This window comes from Strigops habroptila, chromosome 3 (assembly GCF_004027225.2).
Source record: "Strigops habroptila isolate Jane chromosome 3, bStrHab1.2.pri, whole genome shotgun sequence".
Lineage (NCBI taxonomy): Eukaryota > Metazoa > Chordata > Aves > Psittaciformes > Psittacidae > Strigops > Strigops habroptila.
Window position 1 is genome coordinate 44460252 of NC_044279.2, and position 24572 is coordinate 44484823.

Below are 24572 nucleotides of genomic sequence, written 5' to 3' on the forward strand. Positions count from 1 at the left end.
CAAGAAAATCGTTGGGAGCTGCTGTTAGTCTACTGCCCTTAAGGCTAGTTTATAATTCTTGAAGACAATTACAAGATACGTTAAACTATTATGTGATGTTATTTGAACAGGTTAGAACTCATTAGAAACCACATAAAAACTTCTTTCATTAATGCCATGAAACAATCCCATACCTCATTTTAGTGTCCCAGGCAAATTTCTCTGCTTTTACAAACATACCCTCACATGCACAGTACTGGCCTACAATTACAGCCAAGTGGATTAAGTATAAATTCAAATTCATTAGATTTAGGTTATAATTCCATTCACTGCCATTAAGGTGTAGGTTAGGGAACAAACTCTTAGTAGGGATGCCTAGATCTTTTTTGATTCTTCACTCCCTGTTCAAACCTGCTTGCTCTTGCTGCTACATTGCTTACTGTGCTCTGCCAGCTGCCCAGACTCTTGCATAATGTGTATCCATGGCCTGAGCCTCTGTGTGTGATCTTACAGAAATCATTTACACTTTCTGAACAGCAGTTCATAGTCATCAAGGAGTGCGAGGAAACTTCTGTTATTATGTGTATTTACAATTTGTCTGCAAGATAGTCTTCATAGATGACTATTGAGTGCTTAGCTGGCTGACCTTCCATCACAGCTCAATAAAATATCCTGTGGAGTTAGTTGCTGATGACTTTTCTCACATTTAGAAGCTCTGTTTCATACAGATTTCGCAGTTGTTTTCTTCCATTTTGCATGAAGTAAAAGTTTGGGGATTAAATATATTTATTTATTCTATGAAACAGCATGCTTAAGTGCATTTAAATGTCAAAAGACAAAGTTTTTAAATGCAAAAATTAATAACTGATGTCTCCATCTCTTAAGTAGTAGAATTAAAAAAAAAAAAAAGAAAATTAGAAAAAACATTCATGCCATGAATTACAGTAAAGAACTTGAAACTACAGAGCAAGGAAATAGAATACTAACACACCTTTGATTTGGGAAGCATCTGTCCTGACATGCCACTTGGCCCACTCAAGTAAGGGAGACAAAAACTATGCAAATTTGTAGCACTCCATTAGTTATACAAGTCTTAGACGTGAGATTATAGCAATAAGCAGGTTCTGACAGTAAAATTTCAACAGGGTTACAGTTCCTATATCTCTTAGTTACATCTTGAATGCTTGTTTTACCTTCACCTTCAATCAGAAGGAAGCAAAACAGAAGTGTTGGTGATTTCTGCCTCTAAAGTGGCAGAGCTGAGCTGCAGGTTTCCATTTCCTTCATGAAACAGGAGGATTACAGGAAGAAAACTGAAAAGTAAGCATTGGTGTCAGGGTCCTTCTGAGATTATGTATCTCTTTGGCTGTGGAGAAAAAAATCTGTTTGAGTAATAAGAAAAAAATCCAGCTACCTTGAAAGATGGCGTCAAAGCTTTTCTGATTTGAATCAAAGCTGACCACTATTAATATAATCCTCCAAACAGAGTAGCTGATTGATATGTAAAAAAAAGTATTTTTCAGTTTGTCAGTGTTCACACTTCCAGAGGAGTTCTCGTGACAAAGGACTTATCTAGAAAAAATCTGTAAATCTAATTAGTTATAATGATCTTAAACATTTTTATTTTGGACATCTTACCTGACCTGGTTCTCCAGCCTTTGAGGTGAACTTGTCAAGAATATTCATAATTTCTATGAAACATAAGGTCAGAAGTCATATTTAAGCTTTGAAAAGACAACAATTCAGATTTAACCTTGAAACTCCCCCTCTCTTGCCATTACTGGATGTCAGAATTCCTAAGAAAACCAAGTGATTATGTATCTTTTGCTATCTTGTAAAGTAACTACTTTCTTTGAATCACAGACTGTAAAAATATATCTTGTGTTGGGCTTTCCTTCATTGTTTGAGGGCTAAATTCAATTAGAAACCAGTCTGTATTCTACCCACCATGAGTAAGTTAGTTTAACATTCAAATGACCTCGCCACCAGAATCCTCTGTCAGCATGGGGATATTGCAATCAATAGTCTCTTTCTTTCAACAGTTTTTTAAAGGCAGTTTTGCATAACAAGGCAAAAGTAAACAGCTAAAAATACAAGAGATGTCAACCTGGAACCATAAAATAATCTTGAAATTTACTCCACTATACTGTCATAGCATCATAGAATCATAAAATAGTTAAGGTTGGAAAGGACCTTAAGATCATCTAGTTCCAACCCCCCAGCAATGGGCAGGGACACCTTGCACCAAACCATGTCACCCAAGGCTCTGTCCAATCTGGCCTTGAACACCATCAGGGAGGGAGCATTCACAACTTCCTTGGGCAACCCATTTAAGTGCCTCACCACCCTCACCGTAAAGAACTTCTTCCTTATATCTAATCTAAACTTCCCCTGTTTAAGTTTGAAGCTATCACCCCTTGTCCTACCACTACAGTCCCCAAGGAAGAGTCCCTCCCCCTCCCCACTTATAGGCCCCCTTCGGATACTGGAAGGCTGCTATGAGGTCTCCACGCAGCCTTCTCTTCTCCAGGCTGAACAGCCCCAACTCTCTCAGCCTGTCTTCATACAGGAGGTGCTCTAGCCCCCTTGTCATCCTCGTGGCCCTCCTCTGGACTTGCTCCAACAGCTCCATGTCTTTCTTGTGTTGAGGACACCAGAACTGTACACAATACTCCAAGTGAGGTCTCACAAGAGCAGAGTAGAGGGGCAGGATCACCTCCTTCGACCTGCTGGTCACGCTTCTTTTGATGCAGCCCAGGATATGGTTGGCTTTCTGGGCTGCAAGCGCACACTGCCGGCTCATGTTAAACTTCTCATCAACCAACACCCCCAAGTCCTTCTCCACAGGGCTGCTCTGAATCTCTTCTCCGCCCAATCTGTAGCAGTGCCTGGGATTGCCCTGACCCAGGTGTAGGACCTTGCACTTGGCTTGGTTAAACTTCATAAGGTTGGCATCGGCCCACCTCACAAGCGTGTCAAGGTCCCTCTGGATGGCATCCCCTCCCTCCAGCATATCAACCGAACCACACAGCTTGGTGTCGTTGGCAAACTTGCTGAGGGCGCACTCAATACCACTATCCCTGTCACCAACAAAGACGTTGAACAAGACAGGTCCCAACACCGATCCCTGAGGGACACCACTCGTTATACTGTTTTCCAACTGGACATTGAGCCATTGACCACAACTTTTTGCGAGCTGCCATCCAGATAGTTCTTTATCCACCGAGTGGTCCCTCTACCAAATTGATGTCTCTCCAATTTAGAGACAAGGATGTCGTGGTCATCTGACAGTACATTCTTTAGAAGAATTATATTTTCTGTACTTTCATAAACTCCTTGATTTTTTATGCCAGATACTAGTGAAATGTCTACAGGCATTTCCCCTAACAATACAGTATTAAAATGCATTTGGTAAAATGCCTTGGTAATAGAAACAGAAATGCTCTCCAAACTTGTGGTTTTTTAGGCTGGATTTACTATTGATGGTATAAGCCTTTTGCAAATCTGTGGATGAATCTGTCTGGCCCTCGTCTGGATTTAACCAGCTTCAACAAAAGAGCTGAACACCTTTCTCACTGATAGGGAGCAGAAGCACTGATTGTTGCTAATAGGAGTAGACATAGCCTGCTGATGGCTGGATTTTAAGCAGCTGCACTTGAATTTCATAAATGAATTTATTGTGATCCTAATGTGAATTTTGACTTTTACTGTTGGAGAACCCAACTCAAGTAACCTTACTAGTAACAGTGGAACTATTATTTATTACAGTAGTGCATAATGATTCCCAACAAAGACCACCAAACAAATACACAGAGTTAAAAACCAAGCCCTATATCCGAAAGGCATAAGATTTAAAACAAGTCAGACAAATGAAGGCAAAAAGGAAGTGGTGTTATTACGTTTTACAGAGGGGGATTTTGAACAATAAGAGATGAAAAGATTGCCTATAATGGCCCAATATGTTGATGGCTAAGAAGAAAAATGAATCAAGAATTTCTGACTCTCTGTCTATTGTCCTAAGTACAGCACTTTAAAGCGGATTTCAATGCTTTATTGGTAAATCAAGATCCAGCTAAGGGTGGTCTTGGATAACTTTTTTAGCTTAAACTTCTCCTTTCCATTTGTGTTTCTAATAATCCTCACAATAGTTTATCCTACCCGTGCATAACCCATTCTGTATATCCCATGATATATTTTACCAAAAATACAGTTTAAAGGAGTTCTTATCCCACTTTGACACATGAACAAATATTCGTGTATTGTTACAAAGGCAGCAAAGGGAATATATACCTTCAGTTCTTTAGACATTCCTCTCTTCTCCAAAAAAGCTGGAGAAAGCATTGTGATTCAGGCTCTGCTCTTACTAGAGCTGTTGTTCAACTTGAGGAACACCACTAAACATGATGGAGTTAGACCCATGTGAACTGGTGTGAAGTGAAGAAGAACCTGGCCTTTCTCTTCCTGAGGAATTCCTCTTTGGCTGTTACAGCTATAGAGGACACAATGAAATGTGTGCAATGCAAAGAAGCCAATTACAACATTGTTTGAAAAAAAGACATATATCCATGAGGCACTTAAAATCAATATGTCTTTGAGGGAGAGGAAAATGAAAAGACTATCAATAAATATGAAGAAATATTCCAGTGGCCTTTTCCCCCTTCATGTTTGCAGAGTTGTGCCAACATTCTAAATGTGTTGGCTCTTAGATTTTTCATTTGTATTTATTATTTCTGCAAAACACAGTAAGTCTGTGTAGGGAAAAAAAAAAATTAAAAAAAATCACTGCCTGGAGGTTTTGAGCTGGTGTGTAGAAGCAAGAGTCAGTAAGAAATCTGTAATCTTCAGCAGGAATATGACACAGCACTTTGGAAAGAGCATATCAGTGACTCTGCTATTTGCTTTTAAAATATTGGACTACCTCTTTTAGCTTAGTTTCTGTAAAACATAACTAATTTCTAACATGTGGATCAGACCCTTAGCTATTGTGAATTCCCACAGATGATTGAATTTACTGTTGAGGATTTGCAAATTAATAGTGCACACACCTATCTGTCAGAAGTAATGAAAAAGAATACTTTCTAGTAAAGGAAAATAATATAAGTATTTAAAGTTATTTATATACAGTCATAACACAATGTAATGACTGTGGAGAACATGACATGCAGAGCTATAGAGCAGCAGCTTTAGGAGGTGTGCTAACAGACTAACTCTTCAGTGGCATTTCTTAGGAAAATCAGACCTGATTGCACAGCCATGCTGTAACAGTATGCCTGTGAGAGCGCACATGGGTACAAGTGTGTGTGCGGGGATATGCAGACACATCCTTGTCTAAGAGTCGAACTGTCATTCCATCCCCCATCTGTTGCCACTCTCAAGTAGACTTTCCAGAGGATGGTTTGAAAGGTTTGAAAATCTTAAGTTTCCTACCATAGTAAAGAAACAAGATGACTAAGGATAGGAGAAAGTCTCTTAAAGGAAGGGCTGATACATAAACATACGCTTGATTAGTAACCAAAGACATTAGACAGAAAAGAAATGGTCAGAATGCCTAAGAACTAGGGCTTGCTTAGGAGTAACAAAATGCATGAGAAATTGAGATTGGTGACATTTAAATTGTACTTCTTGTTGCCTTTACTTTCTGTGGTGAATGTAGAGATGCTACCAAAAGTTTATATTCCATTCCTTTGAGCTGCTCAACTAATGATTCATATCTGTGTCTGAATTAGCAAAGGAAGCAAGATGTTTTCACGGGAATATTGAAAGTGTATCTAATCCATTGAAGCATATGAAACATCACTCTGATAATGACTGATGAATGGAGTTACTCGTAAATAAGAGCATGATGGATGTGATACGAGAAAGAGGAACCAGCCCAGGAGTACTGGAGGTGAAGGTAGTGAAGGTTGTTCATCAAATAATTCAGCAATGAATCCTGGTTCAGACTCAAGAGCCATTGGGAAATGCTTCATTTATGCTCAACAACAATTATTTTTTTTTTCCCCAAAACCATAGCTATTAAATGAAACAGTGCTTTGCCAAGCTGTGTGCAGACTTTGAAGAACCACAATCAGTTCAACATAGGCACTCAAAAATGTGGATGTTTCCATCTGCAGTCAAACTAGAATGATGTTGTTCAAGATCATACACTCACTGTCAATTCATGGTGTTTATAAATAATATAGTATCTAAGAATCATGTGCTGTACTAGACTTCAATACTTAAGATTGACATCTGCAAACTATATTAAGATAGGATAGCCAAGTAGTAAACCTCTGGCTTCCCCAACATTGGGAAAGCACGGGACTACAGGCAGAGATCTAGTTAGGACTAAATCTCAAGAAACAGTAAACCATCTGCATGAGATAGACTTGGCACTGTTCAGTGTTGCAGTAGTGAGCTTGGTCGTACCTGTAAAACAGTCAGGTGCAGTTGAGAACCCAAACAGTGATACAAATTTAAACCAGCTGCAGCTAGACCAAAACCACAATTTGCGGTCCAAGTCAAGCCAAGCAAAGTGCCAACAAAACATGAGATTTTGTCAATTTTTACAAGCTTTTTAAAAATTCAGTCTGTTGTTTCCCTCCCCTGCAACCATTTTTAAGACCGTATGTTTTCTTGTATGCTTTTGTTTTCAGTCAGGACTACACATGAACTTTGAATGAAAACAACTGTTCTCACAAGAGAATCTAGAACTTTAAGAAATATATCAAGTATTATCTCACACTCTACAACTATTAAAGGCCTTAATTAAAATAAAGCCAAAGTGTAAAATGTGTTTACATAAAAAACAACACTTACTGTAAGTTAATTTTATAGGTACTTTCCAGTAGTTCAAGACTTTAGAACTGCCAGTGCATGAGAACAAAGATTTTTATTTGCAGATGAAAATTTTAAATGTCATTTTAAAGCATTTTAAAGCATTTTAAAAGACCATTTAGGGAGCCCAGATTTCCATGAATTTGAAGGGACCCCTCATGTCTTTTCAGGGAATTAAACATTGGTTCTTTGTCTTTGGAAACTCTTTATTTCAGTCAATATCAAACAAATTTAATTTACTTAAAAATAGTTCAGACTGGGGAAAACTGAAATATAAACATGCATTTTTTCCAAGGGAAAATACATGATAGGAATCTAGCTGGGAAGAAACTTTGCTTTACAATATATGAAATATACAGATCATTCTAATCACCTTATTGTCATAAGGGATAAATTCCATACGTTCTGTGATCAAAGCATTGTGCAGGACTGCCTGCATGTGTATTTAACATAATTGAGGCTTAAGAATGTTCTTTAGAGAAAGAAAGGTCACCTTTCATTTTGAAATATCATTAGGTCACTAGGATCATATGTTAATGTCACTACATCTGTTAAAGCAAAAAGGGTACTATTTACTGCACTTTTTTTTGAATTCTAAATATTTTTGTAAGAATGGAGAACAGGATCTTGGCTAGTGATTGTTCAAAGAGCTGGCAGCTCTGACTCACTCTAAAAAAACCCACCATGTTCACACCTTTTTTCTGTTACATTTTCATGCTAGGTGTTTCTTTTTTTGTTTGTTGATGGAAAATAGTGTCCTAACTGCTAGTATCCTTCTATTAAAAATGATATCCATTTTTTCATTACAAAGAGCTTTTCATCCTAGACAAATTATCTCTTTGATCTGCCTGTTCTTTTTGCATTCCAATCCTCAAATTCTTGAAGGTCATACCTGAAATTATCCCATCAGGCTCATAACATGATGGGGCAGATACTAAGAAAGCAAAAGAGAGCCTTATTTTAACACAGGGGTTAGGATATTTTATCTACAGAGAGGCAACCCCCTGAAATGTATATATATTTTATACTGGACAAACACTAGCAAAAAAACCCCAAACCAACAAACCAAAAAAACAGCAAGCAAGCAAACAAACAAACAAAAAATGCAACCAAAGCAAGCAAACAATAAAACAAACCCCCAAACAAACAACCGAACACACACACACACACACAAACCCCTAAACACATCACTTTTTTATTGTAGGATGATTTTTTCAGACCTGGCCTTGGACCAATTCCCTACAAAGCTGCATGGGAACCAGTGCTGGTGCCCAGCTGGGGATCGCAGCAAGGCTAAGAACACGAAAACAATGGGACCATCTCCTTAGCAGCAGAGTGCTTTTAGGCCACATGAAAGCAACTGGGTAACCACAGTCTGTTTCCTCTCCGTACTGAATTGTATAGGGAATTTATGCAGTTAACATTTCCCCTTGCACTCTCACACCAATAATTCCTTCAGGGACATCTCCTAATTTTGGTGACACAAATTCCAAAATAGCTGAACTGGATCCACTCATTATCTTACTGAGCTTTAGCACAGCTATCTTGAGGTGTTTCCATTTGAAGCCATTCCTTTGAAGCACATTGTCTCTGAACATCATTTTCTCTGACAGTGCAGTGCCACCTGGCTATCACTTTCAGACTTATTCAGTATGTTTTAAAGTGTGGACTATGTATAAGGTGTGTATGTTATGGCATTCTGTAAATCTTGTTTATTTTTCTATGTCCCGTATTATTATTAAGCTCCCTGTGTCCTCTAGTGTCTACCTATCAGAATTGCACAGAATTGGCAAACAAATACTCCTCCGTTTTCTTGTCTCAAACATTTAAAAAAAAATTAAATTTCCATCGTACCAATTTTCTTCTCTTTATTACTTCTCTTTATTACTCCTTTTTTTAGTAAATATTATATTAGCAGTGATATTTCTGTATTTATTCTTGTTAAGCAACAGCTGCATGTGTGGCAGTATTGCCAATTTTATATATAATCTTCCATACACACATACATCTAATATGTAGCTATCTGTGTGCTTGCCAGAGATTTTAGCAGCCAGTATGTACATTTTATTGTGAATGTTGATGCAGGCTTTGGTAGGTATTGTCTAGTATACCGAAGGACATTCTTCTCTCACTTGGGCATGTCAAACTGTCACTGAGGAAAATAGGAGCTGCTTACATTCATCCTAAAATAATATTTGGGTACAGACCACAATACATTTTTACAGAATTTGGATTTTAACCTACTGCGGAGAGCCAGTATGTGTGCACATAATTGACAACTGTTTTATAATACAGATACATTAGAAACAAATTCAGATTCCACAGGTGACTTTATTTGCAGCCTTCTGAATTCTTAACTATATAATATTAAAGTGGGATCCAATTAATCTAGTCTTAACCATTTCAAGTTGCAGAAACTATAAGCTAGTGCAACTAGCTCCCACTCACCCAAAAGAGTAAAGTTACTTCTAGAGGACGTCACTCTATAATACCTATGTAGGAAAAGTAGGATGCATTACTCTACATGAGTACCATACTCTCCATATGCGCTAGAATACTTGTCCAGCTTTTACACGGCTGTATTTACCCAGATAATCTCACCCTTAATATCCTTTTAAAACAGGGGGAGTGCATAAGTAATCACGTTAAGTGTAACAAACCAGTGAAACATGAATAGGTATTCATTAGATTTGGATGCAATTTACTGCACTAGACTAGTGAAGAACCATCCCACTTGGACAGAATAGAAGTATCTGTATATCTGAGTAGCTACTTCACACTGACAGAACTATTCTGTATTTCTGAAAATGTAGCTCTTGGAGGAAAGGAGGTACTCCACTCAGGAAGAATGCAGCAATCTTTGCCTTTGAAGGGCTGACAAATCAGTTGAAAATTTATGGGAAGGAATCAGAGGACAAACCAATGTGGATGATGACATAGTAGGTATCTACCAGAGACTGCTTGATCAAGAAGATGAAGTCCACAAAGTCTTCTTTAGGCAACTGGAGGAGGAAGCCTCATGATTGCTGACCCCTGCACTCAGGGAACCACCTCACATCTGGTAGAAGGGCAATATTGCTTGGCATAATGTCGCAAAATGAGTGGTTTAGAGTTACTTAAAGAACGACCAGCAAAGGTATAAGAAAGAGCAGTCGTAATATGGTTTATAAAGGCACAACTTAACAGAATTTGGTGGCAAGGTTCACTCTATTACTTATTACATGGATGAAGTATACAAAGGAAAATCCAGCTAAAGCTTATCAGGATGTTTTATAAACCAGGTAGTAAATGGCATAGTACTTCCGACTTTAACACACACAATTTTGTAGCATACCACCATATCCATAGCCACAAACAATAAACAAACATATTAAACCCCAAATGTTAATATTCTAATGATTACAATATGTAAAGCCAGATCCAAATCTTAGTGGACATAATTTCATTGACTGTCTCAGGCATGGGTCAGATAATTCTTGCACCACAGCAATGCTCAGAAGAGTTCATGATTCATTTGGCCAAATAGTATTCTTTCTGGTGTTTCTAAACAACTGACCTATCAGTGTAATGAAAAATATCTGACAAAGAAGAAAAGATTAGTTAAAAACAACAAAGTAAGTGTTGATACTCACTCATGACAGAGTCAATATGATTGCTAACCTGGCTCCTATGAATGGCAGTGCAGATAAAGCAGAATGATCAGGACATGTGCCAGAAGAGACAAGCTGAATTCGCTGCTCTGGCACAGGTTTGCTGTGTGACCTCCAGCAAGCCACATCCACAGAAGTATCTTGAAATCTATTTCAAGTGGCAAATAATTCAGTTATGTGTCAAGTTTTTCAGTGCCCTATGAATCCAAATGTGTTTGGACTTGACGATCTTAAAGGTCTTTTCCAATCTAAATGATTCTATAATTCTACGATTCTTGGTCTTAACCTCTTGAATGGTGATAAAAGTTCTTTCCCATCTGACAAGGTGGTGTCAATGATAGTACACTGAAGACCATGAGACACTTCATTAGTACATGAGTGTAGTATTTGCTTGTACTAGTAGCTAGTACAAGTATGAATAAAAAACATTTTCATTACTGAACTGGCCCACTCCATAACTGGAATGTTTTTACGGCATACTTCTGTGGAAAGGCACTACATATGGAAGAGGTAAAATAGGTCACACTTTTAATTCTTTGAGCAAAAATGAACTAAACTCATTTTCAATCTCACAATTTCAGATATTTTCAAAAAGCCTTCTGCCTGCTTGATGATACTCAAACATAAGGGTGTCTGTGGAGCAAACAATCGATTCTTGTTGACATTATTAATATGATTTTGTTTTTATATTGATTTATTACTTTTCAGCAATAAAATTTTCTCATAGATATGCGTGTGGGGGAGGGTTTTCATGATTTTGCATGATTTGATTTAGCATATTCATGGACTGGGTTCTGTACAGATACAGGACAAAAGACGTCTTTTGCTCTACGGGTTTTACACTTTCTGTAACTGCTTTCTGTCCTTGCAATGCCATTTGCTTTCACATGTCAGGTCAAAGATTTCATTCAACAAACTTTGGACACCAACATGTGTGGTGGTGCTTGAAAACATGGGAGTTTGCTGGTAAACAGTGCTTGATCTTACTTCTAATTAAAATTGATGGAAAGCTTTACAAAATTTCAGAGAGCGTGCCAAAGCCAAATGGCAATGAATTGATTTTTACCCCCAGCAGAATATCAATATTTTATGGGTTTTTTGCTTCAAACTGCTCTTACCTGTGTAATTAGCAGGCTGATAGTAATTGCAGTTAAGATCAAAACATTGTTTTCAAACCATGTATTTAAATGTTCTTCACATCCCTAAGCAAGTACAGATGAACAGATTTCAAGAAAAAATAATTTCAACTTTGGAATACATATTGCGTCTTTATAAGAACATACTTTAAAAATATACAGAATAGGACTTTTTGCATGTTATGATGGGTTCTGATATTTACCTGCCAGAAAGTAAATAGATCAGTAACGTGTACTACAGAGAGTTAGCTATAGCATTTTTAAAATTATCTGAACTGAGCAGATAGTTCTTAAGTATTTATGATATTTATGATATCTGATATTTATGGAAATCTGATATGGAAATGTTCCCAAGCTTGTGAATTAATCAAAAGGGAATTTGTTTTTGTATGAGTGTAACTGAGAGATGACCTTACAAGTAAATGCGTGAAAGAATCGTTTTCAAGTTTTCACCAATTCTCATGCATTATGCATCCTGAAATGCATGTGCATATTTTCCAGATCACAGTCTACGCTTATTATATTGCTTTTTAAAGTGAATTATAAATTGTTACATAGATTAAAATAGCTATAAATAAAACAAATGCTTTCTATACTGTGAAGTGATCTTTAATGATGACAAGGGTTTGTAGAAACAGAGAACAATTCAAGACTGATGAGCAAAGGGAGACAATACCAGATGTCATTTGATAACATCCTTTCTACTATTTACCGTCCTGCATTGTCAAGAAACAACCTGTGCCGATTGAATTTGTATTCTCATTGGACAGTCTTATTAACATGTGAGGGTACATTGAAGAAAGTGATATGTATTACTGGTCCTTTTATACTAACACATGTAAATGCTAACATGAACTGGTCTTGGGAAACACATCTCATATTTCAATGCCTTGCTCATTCCTTTTACCCTGTAAAGTGCTGGAGATGCTCTGGAAACAGATAATACAAACAGGTGGAGACATTGCTGAGACTCTCTAAGTAATGAATAGTAATTGCAAGTGGAAAATGTACCATATATTTTCATATATGGCCACTTCCCATTGTCATCAGTGATTTGCATGGCATGGATTTCTGAATGCCGAGATGTTTTCTACTTCATAAACTACTACTAAATGTCCAAATGTAATACTGATCAGGCACAACTCCTGTTTAGAGTTAATTTAGGACTGATTACATGGCTGACACCTAACAACTAAAAAACAAGTCTTCAGAGTGACCAAAGACAAAAAAAATAATATTATTAATACTTTGACATTTGTAAGCCAAGTCTTGGTGGAAAACATGTTTTGGGGTTTGGTTTTGGAGTTTTTTTTGATTGTTTGTTTTTGGGTGTTTTTTTCCAAAGTCCATTTTAGTAGTAAAAGTTACATTCATCAAGACAAGTCTTTTATTTCTTACCATGCTGTACGTTGAACCCCTTGGGACATCACAAAACCATTTCTTCAGACTGGATTTTGTGCATGAACATGGGATCTGAGTGATGTTTTCCTTGTTTTTATTCCTTTCCCACTGCGTAACGTTGTATCTTCCACAGCATTCCATCTAGAATAGAAATCCTGTAACTTGGTAACTATAACACCTATAAAGTCTGTCACACAGAGGAATTTCCACCCCAACAAGTGCTAGCTATTAGTTGATTAAATTAGCTAGATAGTTTCTCTATGTAGAGAGGGTTGGAACTAGATGATCTTTAAGGTTCCTTCCAACCCAAACTGTTCTATGATTCTATGATTCACCCTTGTGTATCTACCACTTCCTACTATATCACTGGATAGTATAGACTTAAGAATAATATGATCTTAAAATATGCTTTTGAAAAGAATCTCCTTTTAGACTTTTGGAACATAAGTAAATATGGAAAAAGAAAAAAAATACAAACCCAGATTAAAGTAAAATACTATGACAATCACTCAATCACCCTTAATCTTCCAAAGTAATTCCAGTGTAGAAATTGTGCGTAAGCAGTAAACTATATTAAGGATATGTCCAGTGTGAAGTATAACAAAACGAAGAAAGAAAAGTATACATTATAGGAAACAAAAATAATGAATTTTTTTCATAATCAATGTGGCAAATGCAGAAAGATTTTAATAAAAAATATTTTAATAAATAAAAATAAAAGTGTATACGCTCTGGTTTACTCTGATTGAGAAACTTAAATAAGGACCAGATTTTGAAAACTTTTAGTTATTTGTTTGTTACTTCTAATATTGTATTTGCAAAAACACTCCACTCTTACCAAGAGATACTATGCCCTGTTCAAATGGATTATCAGTTAGCTCTTCCCAAAAATCTATTTCAATCCCAGTAAAACAAAATCAAACCAAATCACCAAACAGTGTGGAGAATGGAATTCTTCTCATGTAGGAAATTCCAGCATTTTTTCATTCTGAATCAGGATGAAACTTCAGAAATGTTTGAATTGTTTTGTGGGATGAAAAGTCTGTCATATTTTAGCTCAGAGTATACCAGCACACAGTCTAGCTGCACCATTGACAAAATGGGGTCATCATTAATCACTAGAGAAATCATGAATGCAATGACAAAAGACTGGATTTTCGAAGAACAGATTTTAAATATACATTACAAATGAATTTGTACTCTTGAATCCAGGCATACATGCTTTGTGTGTTATCTGGAATCATAAATTACCTTCAACATTTGTCAAGAACTATGTAATTCATCTCTGCAAGAAGTCATGTTAAGGGATTATCAGCTGGTCTATAGAAATATGTTAAACCATATTAAATTGTTAAGCTGCGGTGTTTGTAATTAAAAGCTCATGATGCAGAATTAATTTCCAGGGCAGATAGCGGGCCACTGGACAAAAACATTGCTAACAACTTTCAAAATAATTGATCCCAAACAAGTGCTTCAAAGGACTTTTCTGAAATAGGAAACAAATTATGTGCTGCCAGGCCACAAAAATTATTGTGATTAATAGTTGGGAATGTGTGCTGACAGTATTGATTCGCAAACTCAGTTGAGGCTTTAAGCATTACTTCTGAGAGGGTCTCAGTGCAATACCTATTCAAATGCTCTCACAGTAGGAGCTCTGCTTCGACATCATAGCATCTCTGTTTGTCTATGGTTCAGGTCAGTCTTGAGGTCTAAGCAGACCAAATGTTTTATGATATCTAGCACTGCTGAAGATATTAGAAAACACATTGTTTTTTTCAGCTGCAGTAAACTTCAGTGACCAGAGCTGTCTGCCCCTACATAAATTTACAGATCCTTCAAAAGCCTAATCTCATCCATAATAATCCATGTAACAGCAAAGAATCTGCCTACCCATGTGTTAGCAGCCTATCTTGAAAAATTCATCCTTTACTAAAGGAGTTGTTTTTTTAAAGTAAGTTCTGATTGGTATACACATTTTGGCTGATGCAGTATTTTTGGTGGTGATAATTTTTGGGGGTTTTTCCTTACATTGTGCTGCACAGCATTCAGAATGTTCCACACAGGTTCCTGCTCAGCCTGACTCTTGTTCCCATATTCAGAAATAACTTCATCAATTCTGTTGTTCCATTGATTGTGGACCTGTTTATAAATATTTATAGCATTTGAGAGATGCATATTGAAAGAATGTGGATGGCTAGTACAATCCTTGATCTTTTATTGATACCCAGGTTTCTTCAAGGTTTATTTGCAAGCAGCAGTATTCTAGTCAATTTGCCAAATATGATTTGAGATATGTCATAGCCATTGCATTAATAGGAACGTTGAAAGCAAAAGGGGAAGATAAATCAAGTGCTCCAAATCACAAAAATAACGCAGTCAGACACAGGGTGATTAGCCCAAATGGAGACAGAAGAGACAGGGAACATAGTTAAGATGCACCTGATCTGTCTTGAAATACTAAATCCTACCTCTCATACTTATTTTTAGTAAGCACAGCACTGTATAATAATAAGCAGAAAACCAAAATTGATTCTATACCTAATGTGATACAAACCTGTATGAGCACCATACAGTCTGGTCAGGACACGTATTGCTTTGGGCTAGGGAAGTTAGCAGTTCATGTTGGCCCTAGATTAGGGTTTTTGCAGACACTGCTAAAATACCCCTTCAACAGTAATCGAAGTGGACAAGCTGATCACACATAGAGAGTGCAGCAGGGAATGCATACAGAAAAGAACTCCTAGGCCACTGGAAGGAGTCATTACAAAACAGGGGAAAAAATGAGGCTTCTCCAACTCATTCCCCTTGCTACAGTAATCCTAAAAAAACCCTCAAAAGCTTGCAGAGTGAATGATGATGTTACCATCATTTATTATACTTCAGCAGCACTTAATTAAGGTTGAGATCAAGTGCAATTACAGTTGATATAAAATAAATGCTACTGCAATCTTTCAGCCAATTTTCCTAGCACAAATAGCTGACTCCAGAATGCATCATTGCTGACAGTTCAAACCTTTCAATAGGTAAAACCATCATATAAATCAGGGAGGACTACATCATTAAAAATTAACATTTAATGAAGAAATCTTGATGAAACAGGTGCACTTTGATGGAGTAAAACTAATTTATTTGTGCTGTACGCTGCCTTAATAGCAGCAAGATTTGGAGAACTGTATGAACCTTATGAGACTGGTGTCACAGGAGGTTTCTCAAACCATACATTTTGGAATTATGTACTAGATAAGCGACCAGACCAGTGTGGATTCAGTACCAATTACCTTTCATATGATACTGTGAGGATTGTTTAAGCTATTAGACTTGCTATATGTAGAAAAATAAATGTCTCAATAAAGCTTCAAAGCAGTACAGCTACTATTAACACCTATGTTGGTATTTATGTTTGCTTCCTGTTGTTAAAAGCAAAGAGATGTATTCCTTATACTAGAGCTCTGTTGAACCTAAAATACAGGCCTAAAATTCATTAGTACACTTTTCATTCCATGATACCAATGACTCCTGCTATCAGTTGCAGAGCAGACTACTGTTATCCCCTGCTAGGAGACACAGGTTAGGATCTAATGCTCTCTTCTACCTCTGCTGATGTCCAGGAAAGAGTGACATTCTGGGTCATCCCTCAAAAAGGAATAAAGCTGTCCCTTACACTGTTGATTCCACATTACTGAACAGGAAGAGTACGTTTTGTTGCAGGGGATAAACTGGTAATATATTTCCATGCCCACCCATTTACAACTATTGAACCGTGATGAATTCCTCAAATTAAGTTTTCCCCATCTTCTGCTATACCTGGTCGACATACAGAATACTCAAGTTCAAACAAACAGTGATACAGCATAGAGTGAGAACTGACTATTAGAATTTTTTTAATTAATTGCAAGAAACTATTTTGAAATTATCAGCAGTTTCACATAGTTTATTTACATACCTCTTCCTTCTTCGCAAATATAAGCAACAGTATTGCCAGATGCGTAAGAAACACTAGAATTTGAAAACTGACATACTAGGGAAAAAAAAATACAACGAAAACAAAACTAAGTTATGGATAAACATAATATTGAACAAGAGAGCAATGCAATAAAAAAAATCCAGGAGCTCATGGATGACTCATGAAGTCATCCTTCATGACTATAATTTAGAGACATTTGAACAAAAGTAAGAAACATTTTTTCCTGGAAACCATCAGAAAGTGATGTCATAGTCCAAGAGGTAGGCTTCAGGCAAAGCACAACTCACTGCATTGGGCTTAAAGACACTTCACTTGGAAGTGAAGAACAAAACCTGTTCTTAAGCAACTGTGCTCCACCGAAGAAAACTCTTATTTCATTATTTCCTGTTTGAATTACCATGGTACTTAAGTCGCATGCCTAGCCAAGGACTTTTTTGAGCTATAAGATGCCCAAACAAAACAAAAGAATAGTTGATTTCATTCATTTTCAGTGAGATGCTGTGATTCTAGATACTTCCATGGAAATTGGAAATGAGGCAGTTCTTTCTCTTCCATCAATTAATAAATTGATGTAAACATGGCAGTAGCGGGAAAGAAGAAAGCACAAGAGTCCTTGTTATAGCATCAGGGCCCCTCTCACAGCTGTGTCAACTGATATTTGCAGAGCTTAATAAATGAATCAGTAGAACAGTTCTCTGCTTTAGCCTTCACATAGGTTAAAACAGATCGCTCAAAAAGGGTAATGATAAACAACAGACAAAAATCTAATCAAAGTGATCATAAGAATGTATAATTACCATGTAATTTTTCAGAAATCAAAGTCTTCTTCCCTTAAAAAGCAGGAATTATATATAAATGTGTAGTATGCAGGTAGGTCTACCTGGGTAACAGCTTTTCAATCATACTCTCCATTTTGATACTGTAGCCATAATATTGCTACCTGTGCCTTCAACCTGCAATATTTTAGGGCAGGTTTTTCTTTATTTCTTCAGCATATACTGAGCACATGAGCACATACTGAGAGAAAGTTACTCTGCATAATTTCAGTACTAATTTTAAAACCTCTAAGTTAATAAATACAGTGGTGAAAATCTTTGCTGTATCAAACTGCAAGTGTTCTGACATTGAAAAAAATCATACAGTGATATGGAAAGATATTCAGTTTTGTTCAGATTTCATTTGAGCCAGGACCTTATCTAAAAATATCTTCGTATCCGCAGATTTGTTAAGCACTGTATGTGGAAATTGCATTATCAAGACAGCATCACAGTTTTCATGCACACAAAACTCCCTTTCATTTTACAAGAAAGTTGGAGTCTGATCTACACTTACCGTAACTAGTAGACATTTGACTTCCACAACACTTCCAAGTAATCCCATGGCTGATGTAAAAGTAATAACAGATCCAATTCCCAGTAATATATAGGAAATAAATGCCACTAGTTGGTTCGTGCCTGTAGAAACTGTAACACAGTGCATTCATACTGTCACTTTTCTTTTTGAGACTTCACTTACAAAACTTATTCCAGAAAAACAATCAAATCTTTGCAATGCCATTACTGAAAAGGTGGAAATAATAGAATGGTAAAAGGGTATTATTATTACTTATGCTATGGACAGTCACAGAAAGAAAAAAAAATATTTTCATAAATGCAGACAATGGTAACAACATATAAGATGTAAACAGAACATAACTAAACAATGTGAACCACTCACAATGAAATCAGAGAACAATTACAAATTTACAGATTTTTCTTTCCATTTGCCAAAAAAATGAGTAGCATATGTGCAAATCCTATGCAGACATAGATATAGTTCTCATTAAATCCAGACTCAGATTCAATGCTAACCTCCGTCTTTGTGACTAGCCACTTTCCCTGTTTCGCTTTAACCATTTTTGCATAGATAGGAAAAGTAGCAGGAGGTTTCATTACCTCCATCTCAAATGCTTCATCCCAGAATTACTATGTTGGGTGGTTCCCATCCTATCAGTTGGGAATTGATGCTTCATGGCATAGCCAAGGCAGACAGCTCTTCGAGAGCACAGCTTTTGTTATGTGACCCAAACCTTACTTCTCCGTGAAACAATTTGCTAAAACACTGTGGGAAAAAAGAATATCTATATGGAGAGGCCCAAGCTCCAACCTGTGTTTATTCCACCCAAATATCCAACTAAAGGATCTAATGTCAAATGCAGGCCAAAAGCAGTCTGGTAAACTATATAAAGAAAAGCTCAATAGAGCTGATTTACATTTCAGTGATTCATCTACATATCGTACACCAAGAGAAATAAATCATACAAGTTACAATAATATATAAAGTATATATATAGTATATATAATATATAAAGTATATATATATAAAGTATATATATATATATAAAGTATATATATATATAAAGATATACTGATGTATATTTTCCCCTATTTTGATAATCATACTGTGGAAAAATATGCACAAGAGAAAAAAATAACCAGTGCATTTCAATCCAATACTGCCACCTTGTGAAAATAAATATTCTATCATTGTTTCTGTTAATTTAACCTACAATCATTTGAAACAAAAGAAAAATTCTATTTATACTCACATAAGACACTGAATAAATTGTTTCTGTCAAATATAAGCCACAGGCCAAATGTCAAAAGCATAAGACCCAGAGCCTGGGAAAAAAAGGAGGATTATTGTTTTAATGAAAAACATTTTTTAAAAAATAAATTGAAGCTTCTAAATAAGAAAAAGAAAACAGAATTTTTACCAAGAATATTCCATTGAAGACATTTAAGTAGTACTTCTGAATTATTATTTTGTCTTTTATTTTCATTCTTCTGTTTTCAGTTTTGAATCACAGCTGAAAATATAAACATATATTGAGTTCAATATGAAACAGATATAACTAAGCTTATCAATTACAATGGGATTTATTTTCTTCAGCTAATTTTTTACAAATTTAAACAGTCACCTCATACATTGAACAAATAAATAGTATTAACAGTAGAAACATCAAGTTGGTGTCTGGTCTCAACTGCCTCTAATGTCACACTGTACAATATGTATTTCCGTTTTTAGCTTTATTTTTCTTAACTACTAAAGACCTTTGGAGACAGCATGTATGTGGCAAGATTTATATTGCAGAGATGGCAAGAGTTACATAGCCTGGAACACACTTTTCTTTATATATTTCAATACATAGTTTACTAATTATTAAAGATACCAGCTGAAATGAAGAGACATAACCTTAGTAAAGATAAAAGCTCTCATTTGTTTACATGACCTGATTCAATTTTTGTTGAAAATAGCAGATACAGCCTAATTATTTCAGTGTGATCCAGCACACAGCTCTAGCAAAGCCATGAGAGCTGTCAAACTGTGCTACCAACTGCCTTGTACTAACCTAGGGTACACTTTACACTTTTTAAGTGAATCTCCCAGTCACTCTGCTTACTTTTTTCCTGTTTTTTTGTTGTGGAATGTAATAGGCTGTGAAAAGTTGAATTCCTTTCAAATGAAACTAAACCAAGAAATGCACTTCATCTATCATCAACAGCAAGCCAATGGAAGGGCAAGCAAAGACCCTGCTCACAGCAATTGCCCCTGAAATACATGTAAAGTGTGCATTAGACCCTGAGTACCAACTGAATCACCTTTGCAAATGCCTGCAAATGTCAACAGGACCACAGTGAAGCCACATGCGCATTCATATCTTGAGCATGGTTTAGCATATGTCAGTGGGAAAGACCCCGAGCACTGTAAACTCTTTGATGCAGGACTTCTTTTTATATATATATACCATTATTATTATTATCATTATAGGACACCATATCTTCTGGGCCTCTCAAGCTTTTTGCACAGAGAGTGAAACTCATATTTGACCACTGCCTCCTGTTCCCTTTCTCCTGTCTTGCTTCTTCTCTAAACATACTCCAGGATTTTAGTCTGCCTGGCTTTGTGGTACAAGCTGAGAGGAGTTCAAGAGCAGCAGTGTTCCAAGATGAATTCTGCAACAGCAGCCAACTACAGTTGTCCTACACTTCCCATGTGCTAAGCAGGCAGGCACACAAGCATGCACAGACGCATGAACATAACCAGCATAGGCACAGTCTTCAGAAAGTATTTTCTAATGAAAAGGGATTTGTTTGAAAGGAATTGTTTTTGTCTTTTGTCAGAATTACTACAGATTGATTACAACAAGAAGTTACGTCTTCTGTTATTTGTAAAACAGAAAAAAAAAAAAAGGACAGAGATGAAACTTCTGTGGTCAAAAAATATCTTGCGTTAACAACTTATTTTACATACAAAACATATGTTACATATGTATCAAATTTGTTGATTAGAAGATTCAGCAAACATAAGCTTTGCCTGCCCTGTCAATATCTCATGGCTGGATTCTGAAACTTCTGTTGCTGAAATGAAGAATGAAGAAAGCTGTAAGATTCTCAAACTAGCTCCATAGTGGATTTGGGTCAGTAATGCACCATGTAAACTTATGGACTATATTAGATAACTGGTATTGCACTTTCCCTGAGGAAGATCCACTACTTTAAAGAGTAATTAAACTTCATCTGAGTTTTCAAAACCAAATGTGTTAAAACATAGGTGCAAAATGTTGTTCTAATAAAAAACCCTCAACAGTATTTTGCTTGAAAACTGGCATCTGCAATAGTTCTGTTAAAATAACTGTGCAGTTTTGATGCTTTATTTTGAGCCACTTTAATAATAATTAGTTTATCTTAAACAATTTATCCAAAAACCAGAAATATTAACTTTATCAAATTATTTACATTTTACATTACATTGTTGCTTCACAATAAAAATCCTTACCAGCTCTGAATATTTCCATCCTATGTTAAAGAGAACAGTCTCACAATATGTTTCTTTCTGAAGTCCCACTTAACCACATCCTTACAACAGACAAGATTTCTTCTGTTGGTCAGCCCTGACTTCCTGGTTACAGGCAACAGGCCTACAGAAAAAATCTTTCTAATTGGCAAAGTTGTTTGCTAAAGGCATGACATAGCGCCTGTGGTCTTCAGTCACCATGATTACAGCCTAACTCTCATTTACAAAACAAATACCACATGCACATTCAACTCAGTGCTTGAAGGTTTGACCACATTGAAAAGTTCACTGGTTACATAATTCTGTAAAATGGAGGACATTTCAAATGGTTGAGTTTCCATTGTTTTAAAATTTGTATATCTTACTCATCCATAACACTGGTGAGAAAATGGTAAACAATTGCCCTTGAATCCAGTATTTTGAGGTTAACATCCGCAAGTCTTTCAGAAAGGTCCTCAATTTATTTTAAACACCGTAGGTGGGAAAAACCTCCACTACCATAGAATCATCATAAAATCATAGAATGGTTTGGATTGGAAAGGACCTTAAGATCATCCACTTCCAACCCCCCTGCCACAGGCAGGGACACTGTCCACTAGACCAGTTTGCTCAAAGCCCCATTCAGCCTGGCCTTGAACACTGCCATGGATGGGGCAGCCACAGCTTCTTGGGGAATTCTGTTCCAGTGTCCCACCACCCACACAGTAAAGAATTTCTATCCTTGGCAAATCCTTCCCATTGCTCACAAAAGTGCTCATTTTATATGTCAAACATGTCTTTACTTTTCACCTCTTATTTTTCTGTTGTACCTGTCTTTGCACCTTGGTATTCCTAACGTGACTTTAGGGACAGATGCATTCCCTAGAAATACCATTACGCATTAAAAGGATATTGTCTGCACCCTCCCTGCCTCATGTCATTTTTGCTAGACTGAACTGTGTGGAGTCTTTAATTCTCCGACTCGGCATTTTCTACAGGTCCCAAAGAATTTGTATGTGCCTGATTGTAGCAATGTATTTCTCATCTCCAGGCAGTTTATAAAAGAATAGCATTCAGATGATTTCAGAATCTTACCTAATATTCTGCTGTTGCTTTTTAAATCAGATTCTGAAGTGTTCATGTTCCAAATCTCAATTATTTTTGAATCTTGCAAAATGAACATGGCATTGGCATTTGTTTATCATTTAGACAGGTAGTTACAGAACAAAATCAAGGGTATACATGTAAATTACATAAAGCTGGTTGAGGACACAAACAAATGCAACAGATAATATCCCATTCCCCCTGGCAGGCTGCTGGAGATCAGAAAGTGCTTTAGGTTCTCATGCGCACTTTACATGCATTTCAGAGGCAGTTGCTGTGGGCAGGGCCTCCGCTCGCGCTTCCATTGACCAAGCACCCACTTGCAATTAATTACAGATGATGTGTATTTCTTGATTTAGTTTTGTTTGAGAGGAATTCAACTTTTCACATCCTGTTAGATTCTAGAAAAAAAAAAAGAACCCAAAACCAAACACACACACCCCACCCCACCCCCCTACCCCCCCCCCCCCAAAAAAAAAAGCAGCGAAAAAGAAAATAGGGTGGCTGGGGTCCTTTCCAAGCCATGACAGGGCCCCGGCATGTCATCACAGCAGGGGTGTCTGGAAGGTTTTAATTTCTTATGCCTCTGGAGTTGTCCTGGCAAAGAAGAAGCAAAACTGTGGTGTTTTAATCTGCCTTTACTATATTTTGTCTTTGGTTTGCTTTAATTTTTTTTTCCGATTAATTGCTGATTCAAATGTATTCTGAACACTGCATTCCAGTGCATACTTAAAATCAAAAAGCATTAAAAAACAAGACAACACACACAAAAAGGCTGTAGTGCTCCGTCGCACAGAGCTGCCTCCCCACGGCCTCCGCCCCACCGCGGAGCGCCACCTGCTGGCGTAGTCTAAATCCTCCGGCTTGCCTTCCTAGCCGCGGCTTCCCGTTGCCTTGGCGACGCTCTGCGGTCAACAGAGAGGTGGAGGGACTCTCCTCGTCCCGCGGAGGGCCTGACCAGGGGCGGTTGGGGGCTGCGGAGCTTCAGGGCCGCGGGGCGGCCGGTCTCCGGAGGCGGCCAGGAAGGCGGGGGCTCCGCTAGGACCTCTGCTGAAGGAAGGGTGAGTAGCTGCACGGAGTAGATCGCGGAGCTCGGAGGGTTACGGGCGCCTGAAGGGGAGGACTACAGCCCCCAGCATGCAACACGGCGGCTCCGCGGTCTTTCCGGGAAGCGGCGGCGGGAGGCCGGCCTCCCTACCACCATGCTTTCTGGGAGGTGTAGTTCTTCTCAGCGAGGAACTGTCTTACACCTTTACGGCTGGGATGCGCCCGGCGTGTCCTTTCTTCTGCTCCAGGAGCCGGCGATGGACGAGGAGCTGGTCGCTGCCTCTGGTGGAGAGGGTCTGGGTTGTCTCCCCTGTCCCCTGCCTGGGGCTAGGGATGAGGAAAGGGGTGCGGGTTGCGGAGAGAGAGGCGGTTGGCGAGGGACCCTTTCCCGTCCTGCTTGCATCCATCTACAAGTCTTGTATGTACTTCTGTGGGTTAGTCTATTTCTCGCTGCTTTCTCTGTATCCTTAGAACTTCATCGAGCGCTTTCTGGGCTCTTAGTCTTATTTTGCAATTGTTAATATCTACTATATTTGTTGGTTTAAGCCTTTTTCTTTTTTTTCTTTTTTTCTTTTTCGTGTTTTTTTTTTTTTCTTTCTTTGCAGCTACTAGGTTTGCAAAAAAAAAAAAAAAAAAAAAGCCAATGCTTGTGGTCGTAGC

General features: G+C 37.4%; 2 protein-coding genes across 23 annotated transcripts in view; one reads left to right on the forward strand and one right to left on the reverse strand.

Moving 5' to 3' along the window:
- Positions 1-968: 968 nt before the first annotated feature.
- On the reverse strand, positions 969-23963 carry TSPAN19 (tetraspanin 19). Of its 4 annotated transcripts, XM_030480249.1 has the most exons (10): positions 23703-23963; positions 19702-19794; positions 19534-19606; positions 18279-18409; positions 16926-17000; positions 15011-15121; positions 12980-13123; positions 11564-11647; positions 1618-1670; positions 969-1345 (listed from the first exon to the last, which is right to left on the reverse strand). In XM_030480249.1, exons 2-9 carry the CDS (start codon positions 19765-19767, stop codon positions 1662-1664), a joined length of 693 nt encoding a protein of 230 aa, XP_030336109.1. In that variant the 5' UTR covers positions 19768-19794; positions 23703-23963; the 3' UTR covers positions 969-1345; positions 1618-1661. The 4 variants fall into 4 exon arrangements, with proteins under 4 accessions (XP_030336109.1, XP_030336110.1, XP_030336111.1 ...); XM_030480250.1 differs by lacking the exon at positions 11564-11647; XM_030480251.1 differs by lacking the exons at positions 969-1345; positions 1618-1670; positions 23703-23963 and adding an exon at positions 10253-10373 and having other exon boundaries at positions 19702-19788.
- LRRIQ1 (leucine rich repeats and IQ motif containing 1) overlaps positions 23757-24572 on the forward strand; it is a 127434-nt gene continuing 126618 nt past the window's right edge. For 18 of the 19 annotated variants that reach the window (XR_003990646.1, XR_003990645.1, XR_003990644.1 and 15 more), the window contains exon 1: positions 23757-23926. The gene's annotated coding sequence lies outside the window, so the exon portion shown is untranslated. The remainder of the gene's footprint in view (positions 23927-24572) is intronic. The other variant, XM_030480234.2, reaches the window with a different exon arrangement.